Source organism: Schistocerca gregaria, chromosome 4 (assembly GCF_023897955.1).
Source record: "Schistocerca gregaria isolate iqSchGreg1 chromosome 4, iqSchGreg1.2, whole genome shotgun sequence".
Classification (NCBI taxonomy): domain Eukaryota; kingdom Metazoa; phylum Arthropoda; class Insecta; order Orthoptera; family Acrididae; genus Schistocerca; species Schistocerca gregaria.
This window is the reverse complement of record NC_064923.1, coordinates 247,955,004-247,973,250: the sequence shown is the minus strand read 5'-3', so window position 1 is coordinate 247,973,250 and position 18,247 is coordinate 247,955,004. Positions and strand designations below refer to the sequence as shown.

Genomic DNA, 18,247 nt, shown 5'->3' with positions numbered 1-18,247 from the left:
GACTTTTGGCCTGAAGGCAATACAGCCACTCTCAGTGTTTGGAGTTTTACAGAAGAAGGCTGTATTTATCAAAGAATTTCAAAATTAGTCTGTCAACTACGATATTATTTTGGTGAAGGAGAGAGTTGGTGTAATTGGTAATGGCTGATGACATCGGATTAGTTTGAAATCGATATGCTGGTTTGCACAGAGTCATCGTCGTTGGTGAACGAAACATAATATAGATGAGATTGTTACGAGAAATGAATATGGGAGACAACTGTAGTTTCCGTAATCTCACTCGGAAAACAGCTAGCGATTCTGCATTTTTGGCAAACATAATAGCCCCATCCTTTTTATTTTTTTTAGACATAAATTTTAGGAAAGCAATTACAACCATTCATGCCTTTAATCTTAGCCTTTTGGCAACAGGAGGCTCTTTTGAGAGCTTTCAGTATTTATTTCACATTTTGAGGCAAGCTGCGATAAACAATCTATTTTCTTTTCTAAGCAGTATTTGCCAGTATTCCACCAAATGTAGCAATAGTTCTTTGCTAAGTGTCTCGTTTCTTATTGCTATTCTCGTACTGCTTGCTTCATATATTCCCCGAAGCAGTGACGATAACAAATCGATAGTTTGCTGCTTGCTAAATAAGCTTATACTAGAGCCTTTGATTTGATAAAGGTGTACGCGACTTCACACATCTGGAAATTATCTAGCTACTCCGTGTACGATTCGGTCTGATACGTGCCTTCACAAAACAAGATCTCTTAACAGACGATAGCATACATTAGTTTCCACTATCTGCAACAGAAAGTCGATAAAGAGTTACGGAATTGTAAAAACGCGCTCTGCGTTAGCGGAAACAGATCGGCGCATGCGTCGCAGTGAATCTAGTTGCTCTCGGAAAACTCAGAGGCCAGCACTGGCCATGCAGGTGTTCTGCTGTCTGACACATTTCGTCACAGTAACTCACCAATAGCCGGTGTCTGCGGTTGGATCAGGGGCGCGGGAACTTTTGCACTGAACTAACTTTGTGACCTACGTACGCCTGCCGCGTATTACGTTTCACGCCCGATTTCGCACATTACACCGGTGTTGGCAACAATTCAGCCGTCACTATTCTGTCTTCAATCGCAATGGATATCGAGAAAGTGGGCGAGAAACTTGGCACTAAAAGACAATGGTTAAAGGAGTTCCTGTCAGAATTGGCGGGATCATTTCTACTAGTGGTAAGAGTTTCCTAATTTTGCTCTTTCATATGACAGCTTTAATATTTTGCCTCTATATGTATGTATATATTTTTTTATTCAGCAACATTCAGTAAAATTCTATGATTTTGAATTTGCACGAGGTCTTCGCAAAGTACAGAGGATTTTATTCTCGCTGGTACCCATTAATATCAACGGTAAATAGTTTAAAAATTTACTCGTCTGTACTTCATACGTAATACGCAACAATTTACTTAAAAATATTGCACAAAGCAGCTTGCACCGAACACAGTATAAATGAAACAATATTTTGTTTCCATTTTCAAACCTCAAATTTACATATAAGGTACTGCATTCTTTTATTTTAACGTTCGTTTGTCGATTAATTATGTGCTACAGTGAAATGAGCGGCCTGCATGCGTAACATCGAAATCTCTGCCTGTATAATTACGAGCCCCTACTTCATTTATGACCGCAAACTGAACTTAATCAGAGGATACTTGATTTTACTTGTTTAATTACTTAATTCATTTGTGAATTTAATTTTTCTTTGTACTATTGATTTTCTGCCTACAGCGGCCAGGGCAGCATGTAGAATCTTTCCCGCCAAGTCACAGACAATATAACACAACAGATGATATGGTCTAAAGACTGAACTGTTGTTGCACATACGAAAATTACCTATCTCATCCAATTATTCAGTCTCGCGATATAACATTATATTTATCGTTCTACAGGGCTATAAATTTTAAACTGTATATATTCTTTTATTCAGTAAATGTGATATTAATCTCTGTTTCAAACACATATCTATCAGTTAATACGCTTAATTTTATTCATTTTCGATATAATTTGTTCTCGCTAAATTTAAATCAGCATGATAGTGATCTGTTTTCATCTGGTTAGAGTATAGCTCATTTGACATCATAGAACAATTCAGAGATTATTCCTATGATTAATTTTCTAATAATGTACGAAAATATTGCCTGGAACAGCCCTTCTGTTTTAGTATTAGCGAACCCGGCAATGTTACCCAATTGCTAAACATTTGTGGGAATTGCATATACATTCTAAATTCCTTGCTCCCCCCCCCCCCCCTTTCTTCCCATCGTCTCATCCCCTTTCTCTCTCCATACATCTCCTCCTTTCCCATTTGTCTGTGCATAACCTCCTCCTTGCTCTCTGTCCATCTCCCACTGCCCACTCTCTATATCCATAACAGTAGAGCTTCTGTAAAAATGTGATGTAAGTCCATCATGATCTATTCGAGATTTTTGGTAACAATATACTCATTTATATAGTATATACATAATATTTATATGTCTAATGTAATACAAAAATATATAGCTTATGCCAGTCCGAATGTTCATTAGAGTATCGTGTAAAAATTGATACTAAATCGATCAAGAACTTTTCGACATTTGTGGTAACAACTCTTCCCCCTTTGTATATTAAATATATAACTATCTTATACATTTTACAAAAATATGTAGCCCCTCTGCTTATGTCCGTCCGAAGGTGGGTTAAGTGTCGTGTAATAATTTGAAGTAAATCGGTCAAGAACTTTTCGAGATTTGTGGTAACAACGCTCCCCCTTTCTATTTACATACATAGGTGTATATTAGACATAAATATTACAAAATATATTGCCTATGTTCGTCCGAACGTTCATTAGAGTATCGTGTAAAAATTTGTAGCAAATCGATCAAGAACTTTTCGAGATTTGTGGTAACAACTCTTCCCCCTTTATATATTAAATATATATCTATATTACATATTTTACAAAAATATGTAGCCTGTTTACTTATGTCCGTCCGAATATTGGTTAGAGTATCGTGTAAAAATTTGAAATAAACCAGTCAAGAACTTTCGAGATTTTCGGTAACAATGTTTCCCCTTTATACATTATATATAACTATCAAACTGATTTTTTTGTTATGAAACCATGTTACAGCCGAACTATCAAGAACTCAATAAAGTCAAAAATCAACCAAGTCTGTCGAGCCGTTCTTAATTGATTATATTTCTTACATTTCCGACTTCTCCACTGAATTTTTCAAAAATTTTCTTTGTACAAAAAAAAAGAGAAAGGTCAACCAAATCCCACAACCATTCTTAGGTGGTGATGTTTCATACACGGGGCAACAGATTGTTATTTATATAGATTTGCAATAGAGTTCTTAGTTTTTAGGTATCAGTTTTTCTTGTCACCGCAACTAATGTTAACCCAGCCCACTTTAACGTCTTTATCTTATTCTGATGAGTGTTTTTACTGTTCCTTGTATCAGTAGGCATCCTAGATTTGCAGAAAGTGAGAGAATTTGAATTCTAAGGAAATTCCTACACGAACGACGAATCGGAGCGATCCATCGCAAGGGCAGGCGATCGTTTTGTAGATCGTACGTGTGTGGGCAAATCGTAGCAATCGGTCGCTGACTGTATGGAAAAGCACAGGTAAACTGATGTCTCGTATGTGATGTGCGGTTATATGGCCCCCTGGCTGTGACTCTTTCGTGTAATTATCGAGCGTGGTTGAGCAGTTTGGTTTCGTTTCACTTTGCACAGGTCGAGCAATAATTTATAGTTATTCATGGATCATGAACCACTCAGAGATGTGAAATTGAGGCCACAGTTGCCGTTTACATTAAGAAGTAATACAAAACACACCCTCCGTTTTTACAGTGATTAACGTTTTGCAGCATGTGCTGTAGAAATGGAATCCATGAGAAGCTCAAGGCAAAACTCAAGGTACACAAGGCCCCATGTGATGATTCTTAGTTATTTGAAACCACTTCACTCTTTATTAAAATTTTTAACATATTAGCAAAATGGCATACCTTAATATTACTTGGACATTTTAGTTTAAATGGTCAGGGCAAATGTGTTATATAGTGACACTCAAATCCCTTGTCATTTCATATTATCTCTCCCGCCCACAAAATTTCTAACACGAGTTACGGTATTTAGCATTGCTCCTATTGATATAGTTACACCATGATTGTAAAATAAATTCCGTAAACATTTGCAGGTAAACTCTAAGACTAATAAAGAAAAAGTACTTTGGGACTAACAAATGAAAAACGAATTGTGTTACCACACTAGAAAGACGTACACAGCACATGTGGCGTGTGAGATACGGTGATTAACTGCCACTGCTGCTAAACATGGCAGTTCGTTTTCCATAGAAGAACTTCTCGAAACAGTGGTGTTCGTAATACTGGTTGAAATTGCCTGGCAAATCGCTCGCCTGGGCGAAGTAGAGGCGATCGACAGACTGCAGCGATTCGCATGCGACGAATCACTGCAATCAAGCGCTCGCTTGTGGGGCCCTTAAAATCAATTGCGGAGTTTTGGAGTGTAAGACTTCGTAAGACAACTGCTTAATCTATGGTCGAACGGCTTCAAAGTTTTGTAAGTCTTTCGCTAAATATTAATGTGTCTTAATGTATAATAAGATTTTCGTTAATCACTCGATGTCGTTCCTTTTAAATATCGTGTTTCAGACAATTGTTTTTCCTGTGGCATAACCATGTAACATTTAGACGTGATGTAATCACTTGACCTAAAAGATTCGTCATGGACAACGTCGCTTTCGTACATAAGTTTTCGACATAAGCTGATAAAATCGCCCGAAGTATGTACCATTCACTCGAACAGTACCCCACTAGTCTACATTTATTATAATCGTTACCTTTCTGCAATTCGAGAAACACGGATGTTGACATTAGCGCTAAGCTGCAATATTGCTAAACTTAAGTGTCAACACGTTGCAACTCTCGATGTTTTCGGTATCTGAAGAACTCCACTTCGCTGTACCTATAGGCATATCATCAACACTTTCTTCTTATCCATTTCATCCGTTCGACTGAGGAACAAAGTACCTAGTAACCTGTGCCTTACCGCAACCTCTCTGCATTTAAGATGAGATTAAAGCCTAGCATCACTATCGTCGCAGCCTCCCTCTCGGGGTATCCCAGCTTCCTTCTTTCTCTCGAACAGCGGAAAGGTATTCAGTCACATTGTCAACGCTACCTCTGCTTTCCTCATCGATGCCTATTTCTCTTTTCTTTCCTTTATCTCATCTACTAACTTTACCCTATTACTTCTCACCCTTCATCCAGCAGGGCAACTTCTCCCATTTGTTTCCTTCTCTATTGTTACTATACTTTTCTGTTAGTTGTTCTCACACACATTCGACAAAAACAAAAAGGGAAATTACTCATCACAATGACAATCAGACTGACATTTCTGAAATACCATATATTCAATACCGCGTTATTATTATTTTTTATCTTCTTACTGACCAAACAGAATCCCGTAACTACAATTTCTCTTACCTATTTGTTGTCTCTTATTTTTCCACTACTCTTTCATCGTCTCTCGATGTTGTCTTTTCCTTTGTTCTGTCTATGTTGTACCTGATTTCTTATTTCTTTCTGTTTTGAAAGTCTTCTGAACTTAGCATTTTATTCTTAAGAGGGTTTCTGTCTGTCATATTCGAATCTTCGGTGCTTTTTATTTCTGGTTATTTTCTTATTTCTGTAATCCGTGTTGTGTGTTGGGCGCCCATAATCTTCGGTGCTTTTTATTTCTGGTTATTTTCTTATTTCTGTAATCCGTGTTGTGTGATGGGCGCCCATACCCGCTGACAATGCTGCACCCCCCCCTCCCCCCTCTCAGCGAAAGCTAAAATATAGAGTAGTCATGCGTTTTTTTTTCGATAAAATTATTTAAAAGTCGGTATTACGCAGGTTTTTATCAAGGTAGGAACTAGAACTTTTTTATGGCTACTTACAAGCCTCCACTTGTCTTCCAAAAAATTAAAATTACCCCATACCCTCAAGTTTCGGTTCCCCTACCCACAGACTACTGTAAGTGTGTGCTTGATCCATGCTACAGTTGATTTCTTTTTCAAAAATACAGGGACATTTGCTTCGTTAGTCTGTTCTCATGTATTCAGTAGAGGTGTCCAAAGATGGTTAACCTTAGCATTGCCACTACTTCATTATATTCTGTTTGTCTGGTACACCTCATTATTTCTTATTTTCCAGCCATCTGTAGTTGGTGCTGCTTCCACTATTTTGCTACTAATCCATCTTTCCAGTATCTTTATTCTGTACAACCTATAGCTCATCGTTAGGTATTAACACGTGCACATATATTCTCCTCTTATCATTGTGGTATATTGTTACACTTTTGTATTTATAGATATGCGTTTCTTACTGCAGATTTTTTTGGCAAACAATTAGCTCTTTCCACTTTATTAACCCTTACATCTATTAAATTTTTTTCTAGTCCAACTGTGTGGTTTTTTTCAATGGTATTTAAAGTTGCTAACCCATTCTGTTTTACATATTTCAGTTTCTATTTATTTTGGTGTATTTATTATATTTGTCACGCATTTTGTTTTTTAGCTGAAATGTTCAGACCATTTCTATTAGTTACTCTTTCCAGAAGATTTATGTGAGTAACTGCTAACGTTAGATTTTCTGAAGGTATTGCAAAATCATCTGCAAAAGACAGGCAATATACTTTAATCCCAGTTCTGCAAGGTTCGCAGGAGAGCTTCTGTAAAGTTTGGCAGGTAGGAGACGAGATACTGGCAGAAGTAAAGCTGTGAGTACCGGGCGTGAGTCGTGCTTCGGTTGCTGAGATGGTAGAGCACTTGCCCGCGAAAGGCAAAGGTCCCGAGTTCGAGTCTCGGTCGGGCACACAGTTTTAATCTGCCAGGAAGTATCATATCAGCGTACACTCCGCTGCAGAGTGAAAATCTAATTCTGCCTACTTGAATCCCATTTGATTTCCTTCCCAGGATTATTGGTTGAAATTGTGATTTTTTTAGCTCTAAATTCTAGAGCCTTACAAATTTTCTCAAAACACGAAAATAAAGATGGTAAACAGTCCCCTTGTGGAACATCTGTTTTTATTTCTAATGGATGACATATTTCTCCCACAAATTTCTCTTTACATGTCTTATTTGTTAAAATTCTCTAATGATTATATTTATTTTCTCTGTATATAAAATCAAATCCTTTCACAAAATCAATAAGTGGTACTATTATAGGTTTGATGTATATCATTCTGTGGCACGCTATGGATTTTGCGTTAAAAATCTGTTCTGTGCAAAATATTATCTTTCGAAACCCTCTCTGACATTCTTTCGTTTGTTTGTATGAAGTTTATTTTAACTCTACATCTACATCTACATCCATACTCCGCAAGCCCCCTAACGGTGTGTGGCGGAGGGTACCCTGAGTACCTCTATCGGTTCTCCCTTCTATTCCAGTCTCGTATTGTTCGTGGAAAGAAGGATTGTCGGTATGCTTCTGTGTGGGCTCTAATCTCTCTGATTTTATCCTCATGGTCTCTTCGCGAGATATACGTAGGAGGGAGCAATATACTGCTTGACTCTTTGGTGAAGGTAGGTTCTCGAAACTTTAACAAAAGCCCGAACCGAGCTACTGAGCGTCTCTCCTGCAGAGTCTTCCACTGGAGTTTATCTATCATCTCCGTAATGCTTTCGCGATTAATAAATGATCCTGTAACGAAGCGCGCTGCTCTCCGTTGGATCTTCTCTATCTCTTCTATCAACCCTATCTGGTACGGATCCCACACTGTTGAGCAGTATTCAAGCAGTGGGCGAACAAGCGTACTGTAACCTACTTCCTTCGTTTTCGGATTGCATTTCCTTAGGATTCTTCCAATGAATCTCAGTCTGGCATCTGCTTTACCGACGATGAACTTTATATGATCATTCCATTTTAAATCACTCCTAATACCTACTCCCAGATAATTTATGGAATTAACTGCTTCCAGTTGCTGACCTGCTATTTTGTAGCTAAATGATAAGGTATCTATCTTTCTATGTATTCGCAGCACATTATACTTGTCTACCTTGAGATTCAATTGCCATTCCCTGCACCATGCGTCAATTCGCTGCAGATCCTCCTGCATTTCAGTACATTTTTTCATTGTTGCAACCTTTCGATACACCACAGCATCATCTGCAAAAAGCCTCAGTGAACTTCCGATGTCATCCACCAGGTCATTTATGTATATTATAAATAGCAACGGTCCTATGACACTCCCCTGCAGCACACCTGAAATCACTCTTACTTCGGAAGACTTCTCTCCATTGAGAATAGCACGCTGCGTTCTGTTATCTAGGAACTCCTCAATCCAATCACACAATTGGTCTGACAGTCCGTATACTCTTACTTTGCTCATTAAAAGAAACGCGGCATCTACCTGTGAACCCGTGTCTATGGCCCTCTGAGTCTCGTGGACGAATAGCGCGAGCTGGGTTTCACACGACCGTCTTTTTCGAAACCCATGCTGATTCCTACAGAGTAGATTTCCAGTCTCCAGAAAAGTCATTATACTCGAACATAATACGTGTTCCAAAATTCTACAACTGATCGACGTTAGAGATATAGGTATATAGTTCTGCACATCTGTTCGACGTCCCTTCTTGAAAACGGGGATGACCTGTGCCCTTTTCCAATCCTTTGGAACGCTTCGCTCTTCTAGAGACCTACGGTACACCGCTGCAAGAAGGGGGGCAAGTTCCTTCGCGTACTCTGTGTAAAATCGAACTGGTATCCCATCAGGTCCAGCGGCCTTTCCTCTTTTGAGCGATTTTAATTGTTTCTGTATCCCTCTGTCGTCTATTTCGATATCTACCATTTTGTCATCTGTGCGACAATCTACAGAAGGAACTACAGTGCAGTCTTCCTCTGTGAAACAGCTTTGGAAGAAGACATTTAGTATTTCGGCCTTTAGTCTGTCATCCTCTGTTTCAGCACCATTTTGGTCACAGAGTGTCATTTTGTTTTGATCCACCTACCGCTTTGACATAGGACCAAAATGTCTTAGGATTTTCTGCCAAGTCAGTACATAGAACTTCACTTTCGAATTCATTGAACGCCTCTCGCATAGCCCTCCTCACACTACATTTCGCTTCGCGTAATTTTTGTTTGTCTGCAAGGCATTGGCTATGTTTATGTTTGCTGTGAAGTTCCCTTTGCTTCTGCAGCAGTATTCTAACTCGGTTGTTGTACCACGGTGGCTCTTTTCCATCTCTTACGATCTTGCTTAGCACATACTCATCTAACGCATATTGTAAGATGGTTTTGAACTTTATCCACTGATCCTCAACACTATCTGTACTCGAGACAAAACTTTTGTGTTGAGCCATCAAGTACTCTGAAATCTGCCTTTTGTCACTTTTGCTAAATAGAAAAATCTTCCTACCTTTTTGAATATTTCTATTTACGTCTGAAATCTGTTCATGAGTGCTTTGCTAATATGTTGTATGCCACAGTCAGAAGAGATATACCTCTGTAATTATTGTCATTTTGATTGTCTCTCTTTTACGTTGTGGGGCAGTTAATGCTAGCATTCAGTCTTCTGAAATGTTTTCTCTTTTCTAGATGTTCTCAAAAGTAGGTGCAGATCTACTCTTTGGTTCTGACCATTTCATCAGTTCTGCTATAATGTAGTCATGGCCACTTGTTTAGTTATTTGTTGAGTATTGTGATGGCTCCATGAATTTCCAGCTCTGTTGGCTGGAAACGTTGCTCAAGATATTTTAATATTGCTGAAAATTCTGATGTAACTGTTGGAACTGGACAGTTTAAGAGGCTGTCATAAAATTTTACTAGTCCTCATTTTCTTTTTTTATTGGTCCTGTTTTGTCATTTTCATCCTGTAAACAATCACTTTCTGTTTGATATCCTTAAGTACATATTTAAAAGATTGGTAAAAATTTCTTGCATTATTTTTGGTGGAATTTGTTTTTATTTCTGTAAGCTGGGACTTTTCAAAGTTTTTATCTTTTTTTCAGATTACTTTTGATGTTTCTTTTGTATGGATTGTTCTAGGTATTCTTCTATTTTCGAACATCTCCATTTTCAATGTTTTTGAGCTCTTTATTCAAGCGTTTCTTCACATTCTCCATTCCTCCAGATCTACTTTTTATTCCTACAGAGTCGTAATGTCTTCCCTGCTGCTTTGGTAATTTGTGCATGGAGTCAATATAACACACCTTTTTTGGTTGTCTCAAGTCCTCCTCTAAATTTTTCTAATTTTTTTAATATTTTGATTCTGTAGAGCGGTATCTATTTTCTGAGATTTCCTTTCTCTTTGAAATGGGAGAAATTGGATTTTAACCTTAAAGAGATAATGATCTGAATGACATCCCCCACTTCTGAAAACTTCAACATCCATATTGTCCCTGATATTCATTTTGGACATAGTTATGTGATCCAGCTGAAATTCGTTCTACATATGGATTTAGATGTTTTGGCTTTTCTCGATAATCTTCCAAAAAGTGGGCCATCAGTTTTAAGTATATGTTCAACGCATACTGTTCAACCTTTCACCATTCCTGTTTACTCTCAAGTTCGGTGGATATTTACCTACAATGTTCGTAAAATTCTTTTCCTTCTCAATTTGTACTCTGGAGTCGCCTAGAAGTATTTTGAGAAAAATGAACAGCATAGAGACAGAAGTCTGTCTCTATGCTGTTCATTTTTGGAACACAACCTACGATCAGCTTAGGGACAGAAGGGATGACACTTTCTGTAAGACCTGACCATCATTTTGTAGGACAATGCTCAATCACATACAGTGCAAGCTGTTACTGATTTGTTTGACTGATAGGGCTGCTAAGTGCTATACCACCTACTGCATTCCCCTGACTTAAGCCCCCTTGAGTTAAACTCGATTTCTAAAATGAAGGAAACACTTCACGGCATTCGCTTCGAACCGCTACAAATTCGTCGGGCAGTAGACCGCGCCGCTCGAACTGTCAACACAACTGGCACTGCTAAGAGTATTCTACGACTCCCACATCGCTGGCAACGAGTTATACACATGACTAGTTTGAAGGTCAGTAAAAAGTTGAAACACATGTCTGTTTTGTACAAGCTGTAAATAAATAGTTGCCACTATTAAAGTTCCAACCCTCATAGTTCAGTAATTGTCACCCTGTATAAAGGTAATTTTATTTTTAATTTCAAATTCACGGTCCATTATGATGGTACAAAAACAAAGTGCAGTTTATTGCACAGCATAATATCACAACCTCTTCACTGAGGGTGTGGCAAGAAGAAGTTAAGTAAAATCGTTAATTTACGACTACAGCTACAACAGTACAATATTTTTGTAACCTTGCGGATATGAAAATGGCGGCTTAGCCCGGCTGAAACGAGTAATCTAGTGTGCCCGCATGCAAGCAAGGCAATAAAAACTTTATACCTGAAGCTTTCTCTACACTCTTGTACTCATTCTGGCATAGAAGCAAACCGCCTCCGAATGTCGTCTTGAGGACTTTCTTGCAATGCCTGAAGCACCTGCTGTTGACAGTCCATGAAGAATGCTGGCTGGAGGCTGATTAGGAAATGCACCGTTTCTCGCCGTATCCTGAGACATGCCACATGGGTGACAAATCAGGGGATTGAGTATATTCCTCGAGGCATACCCTGCTAGGATATGGTATTTCACATCCTGGTAAGAATTAGAACTATTGTATTTTTAAAAATATCAAAAGTCCAGTATATCAGTATTTAAAAATATAATTATCTGCATACGATATATCAGAAAAAGTATCGTTGTCGGTCTGACTACCATGAACAGAAGCGAGACTCATCAGTGAACACCAGAGGACGCCAATCACTGTCCCAGCGCACTCTCGCTCTACAAGAGTTGTCGTCAAACTTTTTTGCAGTAGGCCAACCTAACACTATGGAATGGCATGTCGGGGAGCATATGAGCCGATCTTATTACATATTGGTAACCTACATAAATTAGTACGTTATGTGGTCCCAATAGACTACAGTGAGGCTGGTTCAAATGGCTCTGAGCACTATGGGACTTAACGTCTGAGGTCATCAGTCCCCTAGAACTTAGAACTACTTAAACCCAACTAACCTAAGGACATCACACTTCCATGCCCGAGGCAGGATTCGAACCTGCGACCGTAGAGGCCGTGCGGTTCCAGACTGTAGCGCCTAGAACCGCCCCGCCACTTGGGCCGGCCTACAGTGAAGGCGTGGTAATTTGGCCACCCGCCCCCAAGTACTTAATGTAAAAAGTCGTCACCATTCAGGACACTTTGTGTCGACTGTTCCCTGTTTCAGACCGTTGCAATGCTGTGTCATTGTAATTGGCCGACGAAGTGAGACACGAACTTGGGACCTTTGCCTTTCGCGGGCAAGTGTTCTACCCACTGAGTTACCCAAGCACGATTCAGGGCCCGTCCACATCGCTTCAATTCTGCCAGTACCTCGTCTCCTGTCTTCCAAAGTTCACAGAAGATGTTAGTTTCTAAATGCATATTACGCGCATCAAAAAAGGTTTTGCATCACCTCGGTTCCGAGAGTTCTGTAATCTGTACAGAAGACTGGAATAGAGATGAACATTAACATCATTTCCGGACTTTTTATTGTTCATGAAAACCACACATTGCTTGTTGTTCCACCATACAGCGAGACCTTGAGAGGTGGTGGTCAAGATTTCTGTACACAGCGGTATCTCTAATACCCAGTAGAACGTCCTCTCTCATTGATGCATGCCTGTATTCGTCGTAGCATACTATCCAAAAGTTCATCAAGGCACTGTTGGTCCAGATTATCCCGGCGATTCCTCATAGATCCCTCAAAGTGGTTGGTGAGTCACGTCGTCCATAAAAAGCTCTTTTCAATCTATCCCAGGAATGTTCGATAGGGTTCATGTCTGGAGAACATGCTGGCCACTCTAGTCGAGCAATGTCGTTAACCTGAAGGAAGTCATTCACAAGATGTGCACGATGGGGGCGCGAATTGTCGTCTATGAAGACGAATGCCTAGCCAATATGCTTCCTATATGGCTGCACTATCAGTCGGAGGATGGCATTCACGTATTGCACAGCCATTACGGCGCCTTCCATGACCACTAACGGCTTACGTTGGCCCCACATAATGCCACCCCAAAACATCAGGGAACTTCCTCCTTGCTGCACTCGCTGGACAGTGTGTCGAAGGTGTTCAGCGTGACCGGGTTGCTTCCAAACACGTCTCCCACGATTGTCTGGTTCAACGCATATGAGACACTCATCGGTAAAGAGAACGTGATGCCAATCTTGAGCGGTCCATTCGAAATGTTGTTGGGCCCATCTGTACCGTGCTGCATGGTGTCTTGGTTGCAAAGATGGTCCTCGCCATGGACGTCGGGAGTGAAGTTGCGCATCATACAGCCTATTGTGCAAAGTCTGAGTCGTAACACGACGTCCTGTGGGTGCACGAAAAGGTAGCGTTGCTGTCAGGATTCCTCCGAGCCATAATCTGTAGGTATCGGTCATCCACTGCAGTAGTAGCCCTCGGGCGGCCTGAGTGAGGCATGTCATCGACAGTTTTTGTCTCTCTGTATCTCCTCCATGTCCGAGCAACATCGCTTTGGTTGACTCTGAGACGTCTGGACACTTCCGTGATTGAAAGCCCTTCCTGGCACAAAGTAACAACGCGGTGTTGACTGTCTAGGCATGGTTGAACTACAGACAATACGAGCCGTGTAGTTCCTTCCTGGTGGAAAACCGGTACTGATTGGCTGTTGGACCCCCTCCATGTAATAGGCGCTGCTCATGTATGGTTGTTTAAATCTCTGGGTGGCTCTGGTGACATCTCTGAACAGTCAAAGGGACTGTGTTTGTGATGCAATATCTACTGTCAGCGTCTATCTTCAGGAGTTCTGGGAACCAGTTGATGCAAAACATTTTTGATGTGTATATTATAAAATACGACTCCAAATACTTCATTCGGGGCGAATTTTGACGACCACTACGCTACACCATTTAAGTAATTATTGTCTGTGGTAAGGTGTCAGATTCCAGTAATCTGTTCATAGCGACACACTGCTCAAATTTCAACTGTTGTCATCTGTTTATTCGTCAGAGCCATTCGAAAAATCCTACAGTCTTTTCGCTAACTGTAGTAATGACTCACCCCATCAGAATTCGTTCTTCCGTCATTGCTCTGTAACCAGCTATGTGTGAGATCTGCCGGTATTATGCTATCACCTCCCTCACGTCAATGATTCAATGTTCCTCAAACTCCAAATGATGGTGATGAGCTGCACATATAAATCTTCTGGGTATGATGTGTTGTGATCTTCATGTGAAAAGTTCCAGTAACGTTAGGTACACCCAATAGTCATCATGTACTCACATCGTTCTTCTTCAGTAGGAACAGTTCTCTCTTCTTGATCTGAAAATAATGTTGGATAAGATTGAAATTTTAATCAGCATACTCCGCAGGTGTGAAAATACTGGAGTAATAATTTGGTAGCGTTTGTACACTCTCCATTTACGTCAATGAATATAAACTATGTACATGAGCAGTTTTATTTAGATATGGCAGGAACGCTGTACCCGGTTCAAGTTGACCTTTACTTTCGTAGTTCCTCGTTTAGGGGAATTGGCACTGATAAATTTGATAAAAGAATTCAGTATTAATACACCACGAGCCTGTGACACCCTGAGTGACATCCCAGAATTCAGTAATGGTGTTCGCTGTTCGACCATGGGACAGAGCAGTCTGCCTTGAGTCATGAGAGCAGCAGCTGCTGGAGCAGAGAGCCGCTCGTTCTCTAGAGGGAGCTCATGGCCGCCTCCATGGAATTGTCAGCTGCGCTGCTACTTTGCCATCATTTTCACAGCCAAAGACATTGCAGACAGTAGCATTCGAGTGACACTACGCTCGGCCCTGCTCTTTGCACTTTCAGCAATGTGAGACGTCTATTGTTATGCATGAGAGGCAACTGGACGCCACCACCAAGCTGTTCCTGGTTTCCTGCAGCTGAGGTCCAGAAAGAAGAAGTCAGTTAAACAAATCTGTTGTCATGCTGACATCTCATTTCAGTTTCCACGGGTGACTGTCCTCGAGTCATCTAACACTGGTGCTGCATCAATGACATCGCCTTCTTAGAGCAAACTCTAAATCTACAGCCTCTGGTACAGTGAGCCCAAAAATTTTTGTTTGTATTTTGATCATGGAGAGAAGGCTTGACGATCATCCATTTTGTTAAATTAGATTTTTTGAGAATAGAGAACCAATGGATATGTCTAGTTTTAGAGATAATGGGAGTCACGATTGTTTAGTGCCTGTTATATGTGCACAGGGTAACCTTGTGGGCTACTCAGCGCCATGTACAGAATCAGTTCCAGTAAAATGTTGTAATCGCTAGGAGCATATGTCTAGGCAATGCGAGGAGTCGAGATGGCTCGTGATTAGACCAAGAATTAAGTTAATGTATTTTCTTTTCTTGTGTTCGGATATTAGTTTTCAAAATGAGTGTTGTCAAGGACAAAGCTTCGACAGAAGCAGAGACACAAGATGTGTCAGAGCTAGACGCAGTATGCATATTGTTAGGTAAGGTAGAACAATTAACAGCGGATAATACAGAACTGCATGGGTCGGTAGAATCGCAATTGTCACAGTGGGGTGTAGATTTGTCAGTCGCAAGTTTAATTGCTCCTTTTTTGGTGACGCAACCGAGAATGTGGGGGCCTTTGTGAAAACTTTCGGAATCTGTCTGAGATGGACAGGTGATCTGATAAAGAATTAATCGGTGTTGCAAAACTGAGACTAACGGGGAAAGCTAAAACTTATGTAGGTACCGATATACAGAAGCTCGTAAGGGAGCCATAACATTCGAAGAATTTAAAGAAGAGTTAATTCAGAAATATAAGAAATGAAATAGTGCCACACACTATAGGGAACAATTAGGGGTAATATCTAACTGTGGAACAGGATAAGGAAAATTAATGGATGTGCCTATGAATTAGGACAGGATGCTGCAGTCAATGAAATTATTTTGTGAGATGATGAGCAGAGGGGGCTCAGCGCTTTTTTAAGAGGGTTGCATGCGAAAATATCAAGACATGTATGAGCAGGGAGTCCGACAGATTTACTCACAACTGTGCAGTTAGCTATAGAATGTGGGGGTATCAATTTGTCGGCTGGAGTGTGGGGTAAACAGACAGAGTTTTCAGCTGCAAATATAAAATGTTTCAGGTGTGGATGAACGGGACACGTAAGAAAGTAGTGTCACCAGTCTCAGAATAATTTGAATAAAGTAAGAGGAAGTAATAGCTTTAGAAGTAGAGGACTAGGAAGAATAAGGTCTTACACACCAATGGGAATCCCAGATCCACCTACGGTCATTCCCAGTAATATTGGATGCTACGAAGTAGCATGCCGAGGTGGATTGTGCGATAAGAGAAATAGTAGTAAAAAAAGGTTGCAGGGTGTTACTGGACACAGGGAATCTTCTCACGAAATTTCGGTCACCACCTTTCTCCTCCGAATGCGGAAATATTTTGTTGACACCTACATAGGGAGAAACGATCATCATAAAAAAAAAAACAGGAGAAATCAGAGCTCGCACGGATAGATACAGGTGTTCGTTTCATCCGCGCTCTGTACGAGATTGGAATAATAGAGAATTATCGTAAAGTGCTTCGATGTATCACTTAAATCTGATTTGCAGAGTATCCATGTAGATGTAGATGTAGGCCTGTGTCAGTCGCCGGTAGTCATCTGGTGAAATGTGAGCAATGGGACCCACCACGATACAGATTGCGTGGGGTGCAGGATAAAGATGTCACACCATTACCATCGGTGGACGTAGACTGTTGTCTGGATACTGATCAATTTAAACAATGTGTAGGGGTTGTGCCACACGTGAGTGAGGACTATGGCATGGATCTCGGGTTAGATTTCATATCAGCGTTGGGCCATTATCGATATTCGGCAACGTAGGGTGAACTTCACGGAAAATTTTCAGTTGGGTGAAGCCATTGCCAGTGTGACGATGTTGCGTGGGGAGTCTGTCGTGAAAGATAAACAGATTAAGCCGCGAAATCTCAACTAGGACTTGATTCACACGATTGTGTACCTAAGGGTACTGTAAAATCATTTTGGATCCGTTTAAAGAGATATTGTACACATTACAGAAAATAAAGAGTGAATAGAAGGAACCTGTTTTTATAGATAATTTTAGATTAGAGGAAATAGGGTTAACAAAGGGGTTGTTAATTGATAACATGGGTATGCCGGAAGAAGAACAATGGGACACGAGGGCCGTCAGCCATGGACGATTTCCAAAAGCCATTGAAACTGCAATACGAGGAAAAGTGAAGCACCTAGAGCGAAGCAATAGGGAACAGTTGAAAAATTACTTTTCGAATTTAAGGATTTATTTTTTCCAAAAGGGCCTTACAACATGGCACCACATGCCAATGGAAAATGATTCACCAGTCTACTGCAAAACATACAGAATATATAGTTACTTACAGCAACTTTTGTAGGAATTTATCGATCATCAGTTGAAAGACTGAATAACTAAAGAAAGTAATAGCGCACGGGGGCAGGTATAGTTGTCGTGTTAAAAAAATCAGCAGATGAAACACCAAAATATAGGTTTTGTTGTGATTACAGACATCTAAATGGGAAAACCATAATGGACACCTGCCCATTGCCAGAAATGACAGAAACCTTGAACCATTTAGGGCAATATTTTTCAACAATCGATTTGAAGAGTGTTTATCACCAGATAGAGGTTGCATCGCAGGATCGACACAAAACAGCGTTCTCGGCACCCTGGGAACACTGCCAATTCAGAAATGCCATTCCGATTAAAAAAATGTACTTACAAAGTTTCAGAGATTGTTGGATGGAGTACTCGGTGGTTTAAAATCACAGCTGCGGTCAGTGTATCTTGATGAAAGAATCGTCTGTACGAGTGATATGAACACCTTTTGCAACGATTAAGGGAAGTATCCCTAACGTTAAATGCAGCGAAGTTAACACTGAGTACAAAAAAGTGAAATTTTGTGATGGAAGATGTAGCAGACCTAGATCATATCTTAGTTAAAGGCGTGGTTAAGACAGGCCCAATTTTTCCTGTACCGGAATCTGTGAAAGAGTTTCAATCGTTCTTAGAAGTTGCGAACTATTATTGCTGGTTCGTAAAAGGATTGCAGATATTGCCAGACGGTTGACACAATTGTTAAAAAAGT

At 40.2% G+C, this 18,247-nt stretch overlaps 1 protein-coding gene across 1 annotated transcript in view; it reads left to right on the top strand.

Moving 5' to 3' along the window:
• Window positions 1-1,043: 1,043 nt before the first annotated feature.
• The window catches only part of LOC126267194 (aquaporin-9-like), a 216,055-nt gene continuing 198,851 nt past the window's right edge, over window positions 1,044-18,247 (top strand). The window contains exon 1 of the mRNA XM_049972162.1: window positions 1,044-1,212. Coding sequence (XP_049828119.1) covers window positions 1,120-1,212 — 93 coding nt within the window. The 5' untranslated portion in view covers window positions 1,044-1,119. The remainder of the gene's footprint in view (window positions 1,213-18,247) is intronic.